Consider the following 20,089-nt stretch of genomic DNA (forward strand, 5'->3'; position numbering starts at 1 on the left):
AAAAAAAACGAAAGAGAAAATAATTCAGTTGTAATTGTAATAAATTGTTTTTTTTTCAGTAAGTTTTTTTAAGTAAAAGAAATTGAGTTCAGCTCAGATGTATCAAAAATTGATATGTTTCCTAATTATGTTTCTAATTGATAATTGATAATTGATACTTGTTTGCCCCAAAATAAAAAGATATGTTTCTTAATTATGTACATACAATGATACCATTCTATTTTTTTCGACATACCATTTGTCACAAAAAAAAAATCACTAGGATAATGGTAATCTAGTTTTTTTGGTCATATGATACCATTTGATAATTGATACACCTATCATTACATATATGGTAATATTATTTTCTATTATAATTAAGGGACAACTAAAGAAACAGAATCAGAGGGATTTAATTAGGATTCCTTTTTTTCTTTTAGGTATATATACATGATTCTACTATTTCATACATCCTTTCAATCTCCATAGAAATTGAAATTTAATTCTTTTTTTTTTGTTGGGCAAACTAGATTGAAAGTTTTATTCACTTGTAAAAAAAAAAATGGCTAAACGAGCTTCCTTTTGTCTCCTCCCATGTCTCATTGTCTTGTTTTTGAGTCCTGTCTCAGCAATCATAGATGATCCTGAAGAAAAACAAGTAATAGTCTATATATGATTGTCATTGTCAATATATTTTGTTTCTCGTTATTTATACGATCTATCTTACATGATGATGATAATTATTCGTGAAGGTCTATGTTGTCTACATGGGTTCACTTCCGTCTCGACAAGACTACACACCAATGTCGAATCACATAAGTATTCTTCAAGACGTCACCGGAGAAAGGTGTGGTTTTATTAATTCATTCTTTAATCAATGATGGTTCATAATTAGTTTACGTTATAAGGATTATAATAAATGATATACACATATATGTATATACTCTAGTTCAATCGAAGGTCGTTTGGTGAGAAGTTACAAAAGGAGTTTCAATGGGTTCGCTGCCCGACTCACTAAGTCAGAACGAGAACGAGTAGCCGGTTAGTTTTTTTTTTTTTTTTTTTGTCAACAAAAGATTAGCTCAAACGAGCCAATGCTTAGGGAGCCGATTAGTGTTCTTGTATTGATAAACATTTCAGGTTGAATTTTTTGTAAAAGGTTTTAAATACTTATTGTGTTGTTAGAAATGGAGGGAGTTGTGTCTGTGTTCCCCAACAAGAACTACAAACTCCAAACGACGGCTTCTTGGGACTTCATGGGAATGAAGGAAGGAAAGAATACAAAGCGAAACGTGGCCACAGAGAGTAATACTATTATAGGAGTCATCGACAGTGGGATTTGGCCAGAATCAGAGAGCTTCTCTGATAAAGGTTTTGGTCCTCCTCCTAAGAAATGGAAAGGTGTTTGTTCCGGTGGCCAGAACTTCACTTGCAACAAGTAATTCTCTTAAATATTATAACGGACGATTATTCTTATTATTCTAGCTAGGCAGAGATATATTTGATGTATTTTGTAATGTTTCAGCAAGTTAATTGGAGCAAGAGACTACACAAACGAAGGCACTAGAGACAGTCAAGGCCACGGTACACACACAGCTTCCACAGCGGCTGGAAACGCAGTTGCGGACACAAGCTTCTTTGGAATAGGAAATGGCACGGCAAGAGGCGGTGTTCCAGCCTCTAGAATCGCAGCTTACAAAGTATGCACCATGACAGGGTGTTCCTCTGAGTCAGTACTGTCTGCGTTTGATGACGCGATCGCAGACGGTGTTGACCTCATCAGCATCTCTCTAGGGGGAGACCACCCCTCCTTGTATGAAGAGGACACAATTGCAATCGGAGCTTTTCACGCTATGGCCAAAGGGATTCTCACTGTGCACTCAGCCGGTAACTCTGGTCCGGATCCGGCCACAGTTGCGAGCGTAGCGCCGTGGGTGTTATCTGTTGCAGCTACCACCACCAACCGTAGGTTTTCAACCAAAGTTGTTCTTGGAAATGGCAAGACACTTGTTGTAAGTATTAGTAACACTCATTTTTATTATCATCAGAGTATATTTGCCTCATTATATTACCAATGACTCTATATATATTATGTTTTATTAACAGGGGAAATCAGTGAATGCTTTTGATCTGAAAGAAAAGAAGTATCCTCTGGTGTACGTAGATTCTATTTCAGAAAATTCTATTTCAGAAACTAACATGACGGGAAAGATCATGGTTTCAAGATATCAAAGTATGTCAGAAGTAGCTGTTGCAACCATAACTACCTCCAAAAAAGACTTTGCAACCATTAGCTCTCGTCCCTTCTCTATTTTATCATCAGATGACTTTGACTCTCTCGTCTCTTACATTAACTCCACCAAGTATATAAATATCTTCTCTCTATTTCATTATTATTTACATTTTTGTACCTTCTTTGTCTTGATATCCACTGTGTTTGTTTTCTTTCTCAGGTCACCGCAAGGATCTGTTCTAAGAACTGAGGCAATCTTTAATCCAACAGCTCCTACAATTGCTTCCTTCTCTTCTCGCGGTCCAAACAACATTGCAGTTGATCTTCTAAAGGTATATAACACGTTTATGCTCTTGAATCTTGATTCTTCTGTTTTTTTTCTTGGTCTGAAAAGACAATGGTGGATGGATTGCAGCCAGATGTAACAGCACCAGGAGTGGAGATTCTCGCTGCCTATTCACCTTTGGCTTCACCATCTGCCGATAAGAGTGACCCAAGACGTGTGAAATACTCTGTTATGTCCGGAACTTCTATGGCTTGTCCACACGTTGCAGGCGTGGCCGCGTACGTCAAGACTTTTCATCCTGAATGGTCTCCTTCCGTAATCCAATCTGCCATCATGACAACCAGTAAACCAAAAAAATCCAACTTTTAACTCTCTGGCAAGTAAATCTTTATTGACAATCTTGTTCTTATACATTCTCTCTTAATGAATCTTTGCAGCTTGGCCAATGAATGCTACTGAAACTGGAGTTGCATCGACCGAGTTTGCTTATGGAGCTGGGCATGTCAACCCAATAGCCGCTCTTAACCCTGGACTTGTCTACGAACTGAACAAATCAGACCACATCGCCTTTCTCTGCAGCTTGAACCACACGTCAGAAAGCCTTAAACTCATTTCTGGTGAAAACGTCACTTGCTCTGGAAACACCTTATCAAGAAACCTCAACTATCCTTCTATGTCGGCTAAACTTACAAGTTCTAATAGCTCCTTCACGGTGGATTTCAATAGAACTGTCACTAACCTTGGTACCCCTAACTCTACATACAAATCAAAGATTATCCTTAATCACGGATCTAAGCTCAACATTACGGTCACGCCTAGTGTTCTGTCGTTTAAGATGGTGAACGAGAATAAGTCTTTCACGGTGACTGTTACTGGCAGTAATCTCAGCGTAACACCACCTCCGTCTGCAAATCTAATATGGTCAGATGGCACACATAACGTGAGAAGTCCCATTGTTGTTTATACTGATGGTAACTGATGAGGCATCAGTTTCACCATAGTCATCCATCATTATAATATTGTTCTTGTTTTTGTGGTTCTTTAATCTAGAGTGTTTTTGCATCGATTTGAATCAATCATCGTAAGATTTCAATTTAAGCATTCTCATTAAAAAAGTGCATCAACTGAGTTTGCTTATGGATTGGAGCTGGTCAGGTCAACCCATTAGCCGGTCTAAATCCTGGACTCGTCTATGAATTGGACAAAACAGACCACATCTCAAATTAGAGTTACTACTCTAGTCTTCCAAAATTAGAGTTATTGGGTCAGATATAGTTTATAAATGGGCCTCGATCTAAACTTCCTATATAGTTGCAGAGAAGTCAACCTTCTTCTGTGCTCTTTACATAAACTACCAGTAAAAAGTTAGAACTACGTACATTTACATATTTTAATTGACCAAATGTCTAGTAATAAGTTCAATAGCATTTTATTTTGTTAAGGTTTTCTACAAATTTTTAAAGCGTCTAGATTAAAACCATTTGCAATTGCAATTGTAACCAACCATCATATATGTAGAAATTAGCAGATTAATATATCTAAAAAGAAAGATCGGGATCTTTAACGAGAGAAACGATTTTACCTAGCAGTGCTACTGTGCTAGCGACAGCGAGGAAGAGCAATGATAACGGCGGATAACTTCATCTTCACAAAAGAGAGAACAAATGATTAAATTTCTCAATTTCTGGAGAGATGAAAAGTTTTTTGAAAAAGTTTTTTTTAGCCAACTCGCATGTTAGTTATGCACTCTGAGTGCTAGTTTCTGCTATAAAAATGCTCAAATGTTGCTATGAAAATGCTAAAATGTTGCACATAAAACTCATTTAAAATGTCCATAAAATGCTTTAACTTATATTTATATAGTTAGAACTTGTAAACTAACTTTACAAGTGTATAAGCTAATCAAATTTTACTAAGCGAATCAATATCATATTTAAGCTTTTTTTATGGGTGAAAATTTTAGAGAAATAAAAAATTCGAATCAAACAAAAGAAAGACGGTGGAGATCTCTGGAATTCGGATTTAACGACCTACTTTTTAATTTAGTTTACTGAAAGTACATAATGTTATTTTGACATCTATGAATTCTTGAGGTCTATTAATTTTCTTGTAACGTTAATTTTGTCTCTGTTTCTAGAAGTTGCCAATTGTGGATCTACTGACTGGCAATATGTCTATGTCTATTTTGGTCCATGACCAGTGTGTCAAAATGAATATAATAATTAATTAATCACTTAATTATTGAACCAAACACATATAAAAGTGTATATAGAAACGAAAGATTACTAAAACCAAAAATAGTTTCAGAGAACGTTAACAATTAATTTTTTGAATATATATTTGTGTATGAAGAACCTGTGGCAAATACAATTAGCATGAAGATGATCACAAGTTTCACAACCTGAGAGAGTTTCATTTTTCTTAGAACGAAAGAAAGAGGTGTTCTAGAGATTTTTTTTTTCTTTTCTAGAAGTTGAGTAATTAGACTACAACACTAGACTCTACTACTATTTATAATAGAAAAGATGTACCGTCTGTCAAATTATATATACAAACCGTCTGTTGAATTATATGTAGACAAAAATGATTTGTGTAATCTCTCGAATTCAGATTAATTGACCTGCTTTTATTTGGTTTAATGAACACTGCTTTTAAATTGAGTTTTTGGATTTAGTTTTTAGTTTTTAGATTTTAGATTTTAGTTTTAGATTTTGGTATTAGTTTTTTAAATGAAAAATCTCAAAAAAAAGGTTTTTGGTTTTTGAGAAAAATTAACGTAAAGAATCAAAAACTAGATTTCCTAAATTATAGAACAATTGAAAATCTAGAATCGTGAATGGAAGATTATAACAAAATAGTTTCCCTAAATTTTAGGAAAACCAAAATTTTAAAATCTTGATTGGTATAAAAATGAGATTTTGAAAAACAAAAACCAAAATCTCTCTCAAAATCTACAAAACATTCAAGGCCTAAATGATGACAAAATTTATGTTTTGCATAGTTTCAAACCGTATCATTGTTTATAATGATTGGCATGAAGTTATTCGTCATAAAATTATTCAATATGATCATATATATTGTAATGTAGACATGTAGTTTTGAGGGGATAGAGTTAGTATTTGAAGTTTATGATTTATAATTTAGTATAATGTAGATAGAAAAAGGTATTATTATAAATAGACAACAAAAAAGGAAATATTTGTAAAAAAATAAAGAAGATAGGTATTTTTGAAAATATCGCTCTTTAAAAGAGTTTTTGGTAAAATTATTAATAATTACTAATTCATCTTTCTTTTGTTTAATTCCAATTTTCTATTCCTCTAAATTTTTCACCCATTAAAAAAACACTTAATTGTATACTGATTTACATGATTTTATATTTTGTTACCATTTGAATCAACACCTAGATTCACTTAGTAAAATTTGATTAGTTCATACATTTGTAAAGTGAGTTTACAAGTTTAAGTTTTAACTAGATAAATACTAGATGGTTGCCCATGCAATGAGTGGATGATGTACGTTTAGTTGTTTATTTATTTTTATTGTATGTGATTATGATAGAATTACACATATATATATGTACATGATTTGATTGTTTGATACATATATTTAATATGATTTACATTAAATTCTATATAAATATGAATCTTACGTGTAAGTGTTCATATATGGCAACAAATTAGTCATTTTTTGGTTCTTGAAAGGTTGAATAAATATAGTTATTATTTACAATAAAATCTTGTTAATCTTGTGATGAAAATATTATTTTCTGAAAAAGTGGACGAAGATAACAAATTTCATGTTGTTGAAAATTCCTAAAATATATCCATTATGATTTACATATTTAGTACCTAATATTATCTTTTCTCTATATATTTTTTTTTAAGCGGTTTTCTAACATCATAAAACTGAAAAACATATTATTTATCCAATTAATTTCCCAATAACATATTGCATTTACGTAATCTCTTACATATATTTATAATATGAAAAGTATATTAACAAAAAAATAAGCAAAACATATGTAAAATATAAATAAAACATAAGTAAAACTTTTTTTTTACATATGTCATATCATCTTGTTTTATTATCACGTTAGCATTTTGTTAGTTCATTATAAGATCTTTTTGTATAAAATTTAAATACAAATTCTTAAGTTTCATGTGATTTTTTATCTTCTTTTCAAACATATAGTAGATTATATAATACTCTATTAGTACAAATAAAGATTAAGAAATATGAAATTGAGTTCATATATAATATTTAAAAAAAATTTTATGTTCCTCTAAAATAGATTTTTTAGTGAATTTTTAATTAAAACTTAATGAGGTTAATAGACTTTATATACTAAAATTTAATAGAATAACATATGTCAAAAAAACACAGCAAAGACTCTAGCTATGGCTTACCAATACAAATCCGACTTTTTTTAATGCTGTAAAGAAAAAACTAGTGGAAGATAATGAACGAAGTGGTTTCCATCAACGCCTTGTACGGAGGAAGAGTGTGGATTCGTTTGCCGTCACCAGGATCTTCTCCCATATGGTTGCCCTGGCGTAAACTGCTACTGTTTGCAGTAATTCTACAAAAATTATCTGAAATTAAAAGTTATGTAATGGCCAATGGGGTATCCCTAAAGTCTAATAAATTTGAAACTTTCAATATAACTTTTTATATCATCTCTCTCTCTCTATTTAATTTGATTCAGATTCTCTGTTCTATTCTTCAAAAATTTAAACGCTGTTTAATGAGGGCAAATTATACAAGACGAACCTTAAGTTCTGTTGCCGCTGTAATTACCAATAAATCTTCTTAAAACTGGAGAAAAAAAACCCTAATTGTTTTTGGTGTATATCAATCATTAAGCCCGACTAGTTTGTACAAAGGCCCAGTAAACCAGTAAGGAAGCACAAAATTGAGCAGAATAATAGTTTTTTTTTTGTTACAACTGAGCCGAATAATAGTTAATCACTTAATTATTGAACCAAAGACAGATAAAAGTGTACATATAGAAACGAAAGATTACTAAACCAAAAATTAATTTCAGGTAGCAATTAATTTTTCGAATATATATTTGTTCTGTATGGGCTTAGAGCATCATTAGTGGGGATTGCTCTTGCAATTACTCTTATTAAAATAATAACAAAAAGAAGAGAGAAAGTAAAAAATAAGAGTAATCGTTGCTTGGTGGAGTATCTGAAGAATCGGTTCTTAAAGTAAAGAGACATGTGTCAGTTATTCACTGGTACATATATTAATAAATAAATAAAAAAGAAATATGTATAATAAATTCTTTTTTTTTTGTTTTCTGAGTAACGCTTACACGTTCTCGACTAAAGATGGTCTTAGTCGCCTCCTAAATTTATCCTTCGAAATAATTGTAGATTTATAGTCAACTAAAATTAATTAATTTGTTGCATAGTAACCATGTTTTTATTTGGCACGGCTCTGTAAGTAACCATTGATTTTCTCTCCATTAAGGCATTAACCACTTTCGTCCGTTACAAATTTACAGAGTTCTCATTTCAAGAGTTCCTAAAAACCCATTTATTCATATTTTACGTCAAAGTATCTGCACGAAGATGTGAGTGTCTTTTCGAAATCTTAGTATTTAGTTTAAATAACCATTAGCTAAAATTAGCCCACTAATCTTACCATCTTTTTCTCTCTTTTATTAACTTCCACTTAGTTACTGTCGGGAGATAGATTGGTATTTAAAAAATTGGTATTTCATTTCCCCTTAGCTCATTTCACACCACTTAGCATATACTATGCATAGTTTTAATATTAGCTCAACTATTTTAGTATTAGCATTTGCTATAGATATATAATTTTTGAGTGAATGTGTTAGTTATGTAGCAAAGTGAAAAAAAAAAAAAAAAGACTGTTGCCAAACAAGTATTCTTTTACTAAATATTGTATATTATTCTATAAATTGACAGATATAGTCTTTTGGTTGTTCGTAGATATTGTCTTAGTAGTAAGAAGACACATCATATAAAGTACAATAGGAAATTATAGAGGATTTTGGGAAACTATCGATTTGAAAATTTAGTGACTAATACGTATAGATCCTCATAGTAACAATCAAAAAAAAATATCAATATTTTCTAGTTATCAGATTTTGTAGTCTTCCTTGCTCATTTCTTTTCAACTTCGGGGGTGAAAACTACCATAGCTAGAAGGTTTTTTATTTTTAAACAAAAGGAATTTAATGGGTCATTCATTGGTTTGATTTTATATAGAAACTCATTAAGTTCTCTCATATTCCTTATTACTAGCTAAACTCTCTCCTTTTGATTTGTGCTCTCCTCTCCTTTCTACTAGTTAATCTTTTCTTCTTCTTCCTTTTTTCCATGGAAGACCGGCGCTTTGTCCATGGAGCTGCGCCGCCGTTGACAGCCGTGGATAGATTCTTGTACGGCCAAAAGAATGATGCCTTGTGCTCCAAGAAACAAGAGTGTTCTAGAGACCAAGCCATCGTGAAGACGAAAATGTCGATGATTGAAACTAGAAGCAATAACAAAAAGAACACAACGTTTGGGCCGACGAGGGAGAAACACTTGGTCCTTAATGGCGGTAACAGAAGCCCTATTGGAGAAGTGGTGACTACTAAACGTGCAGCCAGATATTCTCAAAACAATACGAAGAAACGACCGTACATGAACCTCATCAAAGGGCAATGGACAGCGGACGAAGACAGGTACATATAGATCGATAAATGTTTATGTAGATTGATTCATCCATGCATCTATACAAGAGTCAAAAAAGATTTAGTATATGCGTTTATTACTACGAACTTTTATATGTATAGGAAGTTGATAAGGTTGGTGAGGCAACATGGGGAGAGGAAATGGGCGATGATATCGGAGAAACTTGAGGGAAGAGCTGGCAAACAATGTCGTGAGAGATGGCATAATCATCTCCGTCCTGATATAAAGGTTTATATCTAGATCTCTCTCCGTATAACTTAGTTTCGTCTAGATCTAGGGTTCTGACATAAGTCCCTCGATCTCTTTTTTTTTATTTTGCCAAAAAAATAAATTCAGAAAGATGGATGGAGTGAAGAAGAAGAGAGGGTTCTTGTGGAATCGCACATGAGAATCGGGAACAAATGGGCAGAGATAGCTAAACTTATACCAGGACGGACTGAGAACTCTATCAAGAACCATTGGAATGCGACCAAACGACGTCAAAATTCAAAACGCAAACACAAACGCGAGTCAAAAGCTGATAACAATGATAGCGATGGCTCTCCCTCAGCTAAAAGGCCATGCATTCTCCAAGACTACATCAAAAGCATCGATAATAATGGTATTTACAAGAACAACAATGACGAGAACAAGAATGAGACCACCATCAGTGTTATTTCTACACCTAATCTTGATCGTCAGATCTATTCTGATGGAGATTCCGCCGCATCGTCCATCCTTGGCGATCCATATGACGAAGAGCTGGATTACCTACATAACCTTTTTGCAAACCACCCGATATCTCTTGAGAATATAGGTTTGAGCCAAACTTCGGATGAGGTAACTCAATCTTCATCATCTGGGATCATGATCAAGAGCCCTAACCTAAACTTGCACAACAACTTTGGAACTCATCATCAAGAGGCAACGATCGCAGCTCCGGCAAGTACACCCCACCTTGCGTCTGATATGTACATATCTTATTTGTTGAACGGTACGACGTCGTCCTACTTGGACACTCATTTTCCGTCATCCTCATCTTCCACGTCATCCACCCCCATAGAGCACGGAGGCCACAACGATTTTCTTGAGCCTCAAGCTAACTCTACAACTGAAAGAAGAGAGATGGATCTGATAGAGATGCTCTCTGGTTCTATTCAAGGTAGCAACATCTGCTTCCCATTGTTCTAGCTACCCTCATGATCATGTGACGTTACGTTATATGATTATTCTATCTATATCCTTCTCTTCTTTTGTTTAATAATTTTGTCCTTTAAGTTTCTCTGAACTTTCTGTAGACCATAAGTTTCAAGCTGCATTTCGTATCAAAATAAATCAAGGTTCATGTCCTAGATACTTTGAAGTCGATCTTTTTTTTTTTACGAATTATAGATAAATCCGTCACTTTTTTTGGTTGTTCTCATCTTACGTTATGTTGTTCAAGTAATTAAGTGGTTAATTTGAATTTTAGAGATTAGTGTGAAATTGATTTCCACTTACGTTACGACATTAGTATTTATCTCTATTTACGTCCACTAATCGTCTTATATTTGTACTCAAGTTAAACCAGTAACCTTTTTATTCAAAAAGAGTTGAACAAACTTAACAAACAAAGGCACAAAAAGTGCATATATATATATATATATATATATATATATCATAATACGTATTTTTGTAGGTGGAGAAAACATTGGAAAAGTAGGTTGAATAAACTTCAAATGATAAACATATTTACCATAATACCCTTAATTAGTATTTTAATCATGCAACCACCTCACCACGAGGTTGCAAGTAAACACGTAACCCGTTCTTCATGAAAAGCGTTAGCGACATCTTTTGCTCGACGCGGTGACCGGGGACTGGAAACAGCCGGTAACGGAGGAGAACGGCCGAAGCCACCGACTTCATCTGATTGTAAGCTAAGTCTTTTCCTAAGCAAGTCCTTGGTCCGGCGTTGAAAGCTACGAACTTGTAACCATCTTTGGGAGTCTCGAACCGCTCACCGTCGGCTGTGAGCCACCGTTCCGGACGGAACTCGAGACAGTCTTCGCCCCAAATCGTTTTCATCCGTCCTATCGAGTAAATCGAGTAGGTCACCGTAGAACCTCTTGGCACGAAAGTCCCGTCCGGCAAAACGTCGTCGTCTACGACGTACTTGAAATCCTGCTTATTTGAAACGTTACGAATACGTTATACATAGGCTCTTTATTACAGTATGAAATATGAGGACAAGAAACCTTACAAAATAAATGAGGAGTAATTTTGCGTAAATTTTGCCATTTTCTTTTTGGTAAAAAATAGCTCAAATTAAGTAAAAGTTAATTATGTTTGTAACAGTCATTTGATTCTAGCTAGAGCTTAGGGACTAATAATTAGAAATCTGTAATATTCATCTGAAAAAGGACAAATTACGGAGTTAACAACTAGTCAACTACAAGCTAGACATAAATCAGGAATTTCTTTATAAGAAGGGCGTATACATATTAAGACATGAATCAATATTAATATAATAATTTATTATGTTTATGTTAAGTTTAAGTCTTTTATGCAAATCTCTCCTGGCCATAAGCGTTACGTATGTTGTTTCCAGAGACGAAGTAATTAAATAATTAAATGATGGATTAGATATTCACCTGAGGCACAGAAGGGTATAAACGCAGCGTTTCAGCCAAAGCAGCCTTAAGGTAAACGAGCCTATCTGCCTCGTCGAACTCTAACGGCTCCTCCGTCCACTTCTCTTGATCATCGCCACGTGTATCCTTCAAAACCGTCGATAACTCATCAACGATCTTCTTTTCCACCTCCCGGTTATTCATGACGAGCCAGAAGAACCAGCTCAAGGCCACAGAAGATGTGTCACGACCGGCGAGAACAAAGTTGAGCGCGATACGCTGAAGAACATCAGTCGGAAGAACGTTGCCGTTTACGTCACGTTTCTTCAAGAAACGAGACAAAAGATCATCGGAGGGAGAGTTTTTCCTAGCGTCAATTGCATCGTTCATGTAAGTCTCAACGACTTCAAGACTCTTCTTGAGCTTATCCTCCGATCCAATACCCATCGCTTTCTGAATCCTCCACAAGAAACCGGTGTAGAGAAGCCTCTTTAAAGTAGCCTCGGTCGCTGTGTCAAACGCGACTGAAAACGGATTCTCCGGTAGATCGAGAGAGAGCGTCTCCGGGTCTTTCCCAAAAGTGAGACCACAAATGTTGTCAAAAGTCAACCTCAGAAACAAATCTTGAAGATCAACCGGTTTGTTGTTTTCGACTGCCCGGTCTAATATAAGCCATAACCGGTTCTTGATAGTCCCGTTAACCCACCGAGCCATGGCTTGTCTAAGAGTTCTAGTCGTGAACTCAAGCGCTGCTGTCTTACGTTGCATGAGCCACGTGTCACCGTCGCTGTTGAAGATCCCTTGTCCTAACAGGTCGTGGAAAGCAGCTCGCCACATCGGACCTTTAGGGTAGTTATCGAACCGTGTCTTAAGGATATGCTCGACGTTTTTGGGGTGACACGTCACGGTGTAAAACCCTTGCGTCTTGGCTACGAAAGGTATCACCATGGTGCATGTTTGATACGTACCACCGGTTGCTCGGAGATTATCAGCTATCCAATCGTGAATTCGGCTCCGGTTTGCGATTAGATACGGTAAGCTTCCTACGAACGGTAAGACTTTAGGACCCGTTAGTCTCCGGGACAGGAAGTAGAACCATAGAGCGTAGACTGATAGCGCTGCCACGGCGTAGCCGGTTAAGATAGAGTTTAGAGCTTCCATTTTCCCGGTTTATGCGGCTTATATTGTCTTTGTTGTATGGAGAGATTGATGAGAGAGCCACATATGGTGAAGGAGAGGGATGTGCGTATATATATAATCAAGAAATCATAGATATATTATTTTAATATCATGCTATAGTAAGAAATGTTTTATTTTGTTACAATTAATTAGGAGTAAGTGGTTGGGAAAATTAAATTTGGGTCGATAAGATGAGACTATTGTGTGTATAATTTGGGATAATAGAACACGAAAGCAAATAAATTTTCTCGTTATGGCTATTTTTTTTTTCCCATTTAAAACATCGATTATATGTTATGATTTTTCTTCCTATGAACTAATATGTACTTGTAATATTGTATTATTGTTTCACATTATACATTTTTTTTTTTTTAACTTGAGACTAAACGAAAATATTTCGTGAACATAAACTAGTTATGGGCTTACTGTTAAATAAAAATGGTTCTTATGTTATTGGCAAACTCAACTTTCAAGATCAGAATTTCCAGCAATGTATAACCAAAAATGAAAGCATATTACAGTTTTATACAATAGTAGGAATTTAGTTACAGCTAAATACTAATATTGATCCTATATATAGAAACGAGATACAGTATTTTCTTCGAGAAGAACCACCTATAAAAGATTTGGTCAATGGCAGTTAGCCCATTCTAAGAAACAGGGTTTCCTTCGAGCCGAACACTTGTTTTTTTGTGTGTGGTTAAAAGTACTTATGCACTTGTGATAATCAATGTTAAGGAAATACACAATTCAATGTTAAGGATACAAAATAAAATAAACGAATCAATATTAAGAAACGCAACGGCAAAAAAAAATCAAAATTGGTAAAGATCATATGTGGCTGAACGTGAGCGTTATACTCTATAGTCTATGGTCTGTCTATATATAGGATTCAAGTTTTCATTATCTTTATTTGTCGCGTTATACATATTGTTAGTAACATAGTCTGAGTTTTGGTCTTAAATTCAATGGATTTTTAGGGTTAAATAGTCCACAATGTTGTACAAAGGCACTTGAAATGTTTGACTGAATGAATATACCTCCTAACTAATAATTCTTATTTTGTAAAACTTATAATACAAACAAACTAATCAATAACTAATTTTTTTTTTTCCATGAAATATTTTAGTCAAAATTTCAGATCACCCAATCCCAAAAGGTAAACCAGTTTCCTTCTTTCGAAACTTAATAACTCTAAATAATAGTATATTTTACGATGGTAAATAAAAAAACTAAATAATTACGTTGTACAACAACGGTCAACGAGTAAGACCAACACAAATCCATCAGCTCTTAACAAAGCCCTGCTTCGTTGCAACGGCACGTGGGACGTTCACATTCATCATTATACCATCAATCTATTCTTCTCCATGCTATTCATAATCTCATCATCATCACTCATCAGCATAATCAACGCATACATACATTACATACACATGTCAGAGAAAAAAAAATAGAAAAAAAGGATAAGACACTTGTGGAGAGCGCATGTCACACCGATCCAACGGCTGAAGAGAAGACACACAGAGCACAAGAGTACAAGACAACAAGAATTAATGGCTTCTTTGATTCTAATGTCCTTTGCTCCGGCCACCGTGAGAGTATACGCCACGCGGGGCAAAGGAACCACCACCACCACCAGGCACGAAAGAAGAGAAGAGTATCATCGAATTCGTTCTCGGCAGTTTAACGAAGCAAGATCAGTTTTACGAGACTGATCCTCTCCTCAAGAAGGTTGAAGAGAAACAAGGAACCACCGTTTCTGGCCGGAAAACCGTTTCCGGCGACAAAAACTCAGTGGCAGTGTCACAGAAGAAGAACGACGGCTTCGGTGGCCTCTTTGCCAAGAAATGAGATAAACTTTGTGTAATCTATAATCTATGTACTCTGCTGCCAATTCTAAGTTGATAATGATAAATATATACAAAGGCTTCAAAATGTTCTTGAAATCTCACGTCTTATATCATATCTGATATACATTCATGGCATTTTGGACATGATGGATTCATCTTTCCCATATGAAGTTGTATATTAACAGAAATGGTCTCTATATATACAAGTGGAACAACAATAATACAATTGCCAATAACTTTGCAGAAAAAAGGTAGCAAATATTACAACACATGCTCTGTTTCATACCAAGTAAAAAAAAAAAGCTTTTTCTTTTTCTATACATACGAAGTCATCGATGGCCAGGACTCGCCAGAGAGGTAGATAGATTCTTTCTAGCTTTTTAATTCTGTGGCAGAGTCATCATCAGATGCTTACACAAGCCTGCCCTTAGAGAGATACAAGAGGCTTTGTAGATGTTAACTGGAGCTAGCTTTTGCTGGAAGCAGAGCAGCTTGTTTTCCTTTGATAAACATAGAAAGTTCCTCTGAGGGAACTACTCTATTTAACCATTTCTGCAGCTCCTCACCTTCTACTTTCTCTTCATCTGAAACCATGTACATGTTTTCAAAACAGAGTCAACTATTCCAAGAGCTAGATTATGAAAAAAGGCCATCAACAAGTGATTCCAACGACAATATCATGCTATGTCCTACTTTACTTGGTCACATGAGGATACAAAGCTCGTGTTTTTTTTCACAAAACTGGTTCCATGTTTTGTTTCAGTGAAGACAGTATTAGTTTCCAGTAGTGTAATGTGTTTACCTTCCAGTTGAGCACCAAGACCTTCTAATACATCTGGATTAGCACGAACAACAGTCAACGCAACTTCCAGCGCAGATTGCAACAAATTTGTCACCTCTCTTTGAACAAGATCAACTAGATGCCCCTGTGAATTAAGTCTGACATGTTAAGTTTGGTTTCCATTTTGAACAAGATTAACTAGAACTAGGAGCTTAATGAAGGATAGAGTTACCTGATCTCTTCCCCATGGTGAACCCCCAGAGTCATCAATGCCACCAGAAGAAAGTGTAGATACAGAGACGGGTCCTATTTTCTGGTTGAGACCATATTCAGCTACTGCCTTATAGGCCATGTCCGTTGCTCTCCTGATATCATCAAGTGCACCTGTTGATATACGCCCCGAGTAAACAACCTCTTCAGCTGCACGACCTCCAAGAAGTGTTACCAAGCGGCCATGCAACTCATCAATGAAAAGCAAATATCTGTCTTCATGCGTTGGAGGAATGTATGTAAAGCCCAATGCCCCTCCTGATCTTGGTAATATGCTTAATTTCTAAAAACACCAAGGGTTAGCAGAGAGCATTATAAAAACATGTAAACATTAGTATTAGGCCCTTTCCAAGAAGCGGTTCTCATTGCTTTACCTCAACACGAGACTGTCCAGGAAGAAGACTTGCAACAGCTGTACCAACAACAGCATGTCCAGCTTCATGCCTTGCAACCACAGCTTTCTCACTACCTTTTAGCCTTGCTGTCTTCTTCTCTATGCCCTGAAAGAAACTATGCGATGTAAAGAACAAATTCTGTAGAGCTGTTCAACAGATTCAGAAAGAATAGGAGTGTACCGCTATAGATCGCTCAACAGCCTGAATGAAGTCAATTTTTTCAACCGTCATCTTGCTCTTCCTTCCGGCTAGCAAAGCAGCTTCATTAACCAGGTTTGCAAGGTCTGCCCTATAAAACCAAACATAAAAGTTGACTAGATATAGAGTAAAAAAGCAGGCAAGAAACTGTCGGGTCAAGAATAAAAATACAAATTTTTACCCAGTAAAACCGGTTGTCATTGAAGCAATACTAGCTAGGTTGACATCATCTCCCAAAGGAAGCTCTTTCTTTGAAACATGCACTTTCAAAATGGATTCTCTTCCAACTTTGTCAGGTGCTTCCACCTGAAAAAAAGTGTCAGATAGCGTTGATAAAGTATACTACACTGCATGATCATTATAAGTAAACAAAGCAAGATATTTTACTAACGGTAACGACACGATCAAATCTCCCAGGCCGACGCAGGGCGGAGTCTAAGACATCAGCTCGATTGGTAGCTCCAAGAACAATTACTGCAGAGCTACTGTCAAAACCATCCATCTCCTGTAAACCAGTTTCCGACACATAAATGGATAATGCAAAGATCATGAACTTTAGCATGAAAACCACATGATTACAAACTTACAGTGAGCAACTGATTCAAAGTTTGCTCCCTTTCATCATTGCTGACCATTCTGAATTTACCATCACGGCTTTTTGCGACAGCATCTATCTGAAAAGTGAAAGAAAACAGATGAGTTTTTCTTTGAGATTTACATAGTTACAAAGTACAGGATGTAATTTAACAGTAATAACGCATTCGCACCTCATCTATAAATATAATTGACGGAGCTTCCTTCTTGGCCCGTGCAAAAAGATCCCTTACTCGTGAAGCACCCATGCCAACATACAACTCGACAAATTCACTTGCAGAGCAACTTATGAAGGGGACATCAGATTCCCCAGCAACAGCTTTTGCAAGAAGGGTTTTCCCTGTTCCAGGAAGACCGACCTACCAAAAAGGGAAATAAAGCCATAAAGATAACAACCAAACATTGCGCATAAACTCTACAAAGGAAATGGTCAAACTGCATTATATAACCTACCAATAAGACACCACGAGGGGGACGAGCACCTAAACGGGTATACCTATCAGGATTCTTGAGAAATTCCTGCAACAGTTAATTAAGCCAAGCGTAAGAGAAATTAACAAGGTTATCAAAAATATAGCTGTAACAGAAAGATTTGACAATCATTTCAACAAAGTGCAGCATCTTTTAGGGACAGATAAACCTACCACAATCTCTTCTAGCTCTTCCTTTGCTTCATCAACACCAGCAACATCTGCAAATGTGATTGTTTCACCTTCAGTAGAAACTTTTCCCCCACCAGGACCACCAGACTTGCGTGTCCTCAGCTGTCCCGTTGTACTCTGTGTATACCTCATAGCTTTTAAGGGAAGTGCACATGACCTTAACTTAAAAAACCACATTACGGTATCATGAATGTGCAAACCTGAGAAAAGCTAACAGGGAACCGGTGGAGAAGTCCTGCAAGCACTGCGATGTAAAACAGAACTATCTGAAACAACAAAAACAACAAAAGAAGAAACCTTTATCAATTTAAGCTTTTTGAAAAGTTGCCAATAAACCATTACAATGCCATGTCCTTACCAATCCAGAGTTGAAAAAGCCACCAGAGCGCTTATCCGGCGACCCGAATTCAACATTATTCTCGAGCATTTTCTCATACGGTGTCTTGATATCTCTCGGCCTAGTGGTGGAATACACAACCCTTTTAGTCGGAGTCACACTTCTAAGCACAGCCTCAGACGACTCAGACATCTTACTACTACTAGTACTAGTTTCACTCTCTTGCAAATTCCCATCATCTTTCAACTTAAACAAAACATGAACACCATCCACCTCCACTTTCTGAACCTCATTGTTATTAACCTTACTCAAGAAATCACTATACGGCACACTCATAAACGTAGTCTGTGTCCGAGGCTCCGAACCAGGTAGCGGGATCCCAGGCCTGAGCAATCTCACCACAAACATAACAATACCCAATTGTAACAACAAAACACCAATCTCCTGTGCTTGAATGATCGGTTCCCATTGCCATTTCTTCCCTTTAGACCACCACATCCCATTCTTACCTTGCTTCCCTCCTCCTCCTTTCTGCTTCGAAGAATTCGAATTCCTCTTCCCTTCTCCCTCCCCACTTCTCCTCTCATTCGAGCTAGCTTTCTGATCACCTTCTTGACAATTCACAATCGTTCTACTACCAATACTACTCTTCTTCCTCGGAAACCCTTGCCAAAGATTGAACCTTTCATGTTTTCTCGACCCAGAAACTGATTGAGGAAGAAGCTGAATTGAATTGGAAACAAATCGATACGGATTCTGACGAAACCCTAAAGACCGATCTCGGAAAAAGCTCGAAGCATGCAAATACAGTAAACTACTTGTACTACAACAAGTTGAGAATCGAAACCTATCTTGGATTCCTGAACTTAGCAATTCGATTGTAGACATTATTATTATCTTTTTGGAACCCTAGAAATTGAGGAAATCAAAAGGAAGACATTGAAACACAGTTGTGTTTTAATCTAATCTTCTTTTTTTTGGTTCACTACAGAAACACGAGGTTTACTGGGAACAACGATTTCGAATTTTAACCGTTGGATTTAAGTAAGAGAGATATCTCCACCGTTGATAACGCCGGAGTTCGGTTTTGTAAGAAAGATTATCTGAAGGTTAGAATCCAGTGTTGTGAGAAGTATAGTAAGTAACGGTGTTTACGTGACGTGGAGAAAATATAGTGGTTAATGAGATATTCAGGTTTTTTTTCCTGACCACAGGTTTTTAACGATGGATATGGGCCACCAATCTGATTTATTTTTGGCTTCTAGGGCTCTCAGAATGGGCCAAAAGATAATCATTTCTAGTTTCATGGATATCATTAATTTAAAATTTCTGAATATAATTGTCACAAACACACATAAAAGTTTGTGTTTACAACACTGTAATCTTTTTTTTTTCGTCTAAATAAAAAATGTAACCTAGGCTCCTACTGGCTACTGGTAACCCATTGAAAAATAAAAAGGAACTAATAAAAAAAGAAAACATAATTATAAAAGGAATGAAGAGGAATGAGTACAGAGAAAAAATAGAACAAATGATATGGTAAAAGGTAACAAAAAAAAATAGAACAAACAATAACATAAAAAAAATATTAAAAGAAAAATAAAAATAATTTTTTAATATCATCAAATTTTTTTCTTTTTACAATTTATTAGATTTTTGCATGAATTATTTTTTAAAATAATAATTAATTTATTTTTCTGTTTGTTTCACATCAAATTTGGAGAGAAACAAATTTATCCTGCGATTTCAAAAAAAAAAGGAACGCATAAGAATATTGTGGTTCTATGTTTCAGAATTTGGAAAATATAATATTTTACTAATAAGTGGTAACAAAAATAAGGAACAAGTAGGAACAACACATTTCTTTCTGTTTCTTTTCTAAAAACTGGTTACTAATTGGAACCATAATTTTTTTTGTGCTAGCTTGGCTTGTAGACATAATTAGTTTCATAATGGTATAAATTTTTTCCCACCTTTTTTCTAAATTCTGTAATTAACTTAATTACCAGAATATTAGG

At 35.5% G+C, this 20,089-nt stretch overlaps 4 protein-coding genes across 4 annotated transcripts; 2 read left to right on the forward strand and 2 right to left on the reverse strand.

Moving 5' to 3' along the window:
* The first annotated feature begins 451 nt into the window (after positions 1-451).
* Positions 452-3,622, forward strand: LOC104756342 (subtilisin-like protease SBT4.8). Its single transcript, XM_087471760.1, has 9 exons — positions 452-637; positions 732-826; positions 929-1,020; positions 1,165-1,417; positions 1,505-1,991; positions 2,086-2,342; positions 2,433-2,544; positions 2,628-2,841; positions 2,936-3,622. The coding sequence occupies exons 1-9, from the start codon at positions 542-544 to the stop codon at positions 3,475-3,477; spliced, it is 2,148 nt and encodes a 715-aa protein (XP_087327886.1). The 5' UTR covers positions 452-541; the 3' UTR covers positions 3,478-3,622.
* Positions 3,623-8,854: 5,232 nt separating this feature from the next.
* On the forward strand, positions 8,855-10,381 carry LOC104736100 (transcription factor MYB119). The gene is made up of 3 exons (XM_010456032.2): positions 8,855-9,201; positions 9,313-9,439; positions 9,548-10,381. Exons 1-3 carry the CDS (start codon positions 8,855-8,857, stop codon positions 10,379-10,381), a joined length of 1,308 nt encoding a protein of 435 aa, XP_010454334.1.
* Positions 10,382-10,749: 368 nt separating this feature from the next.
* LOC104736111 (cytochrome P450 86A1) lies at positions 10,750-13,028 on the reverse strand. The gene is made up of 2 exons (XM_010456042.2): positions 11,824-13,028; positions 10,750-11,353 (listed from the first exon to the last, which is right to left on the reverse strand). Exons 1-2 carry the CDS (start codon positions 12,961-12,963, stop codon positions 10,952-10,954), a joined length of 1,542 nt encoding a protein of 513 aa, XP_010454344.1. The 5' UTR covers positions 12,964-13,028; the 3' UTR covers positions 10,750-10,951.
* Positions 13,029-14,991: 1,963 nt separating this feature from the next.
* LOC104736120 (ATP-dependent zinc metalloprotease FTSH 9, chloroplastic) lies at positions 14,992-19,214 on the reverse strand. Its single transcript, XM_010456054.3, has 13 exons — positions 18,093-19,214; positions 17,935-18,000; positions 17,717-17,851; positions 17,526-17,591; positions 17,246-17,431; positions 17,066-17,152; positions 16,870-16,983; positions 16,660-16,784; positions 16,461-16,569; positions 16,260-16,385; positions 15,848-16,168; positions 15,637-15,760; positions 14,992-15,418 (listed from the first exon to the last, which is right to left on the reverse strand). Exons 1-13 carry the CDS (start codon positions 18,957-18,959, stop codon positions 15,291-15,293), a joined length of 2,454 nt encoding a protein of 817 aa, XP_010454356.1. The 5' UTR covers positions 18,960-19,214; the 3' UTR covers positions 14,992-15,290.
* Positions 19,215-20,089: the final 875 nt, after the last annotated feature.

Source organism: Camelina sativa, chromosome 2 (genome assembly GCF_030686135.1).
Source record: "Camelina sativa cultivar CO46 ecotype springtype chromosome 2, ASM3068613v1".
Classification (NCBI taxonomy): Eukaryota; Viridiplantae; Streptophyta; class Magnoliopsida; order Brassicales; family Brassicaceae; genus Camelina; species Camelina sativa.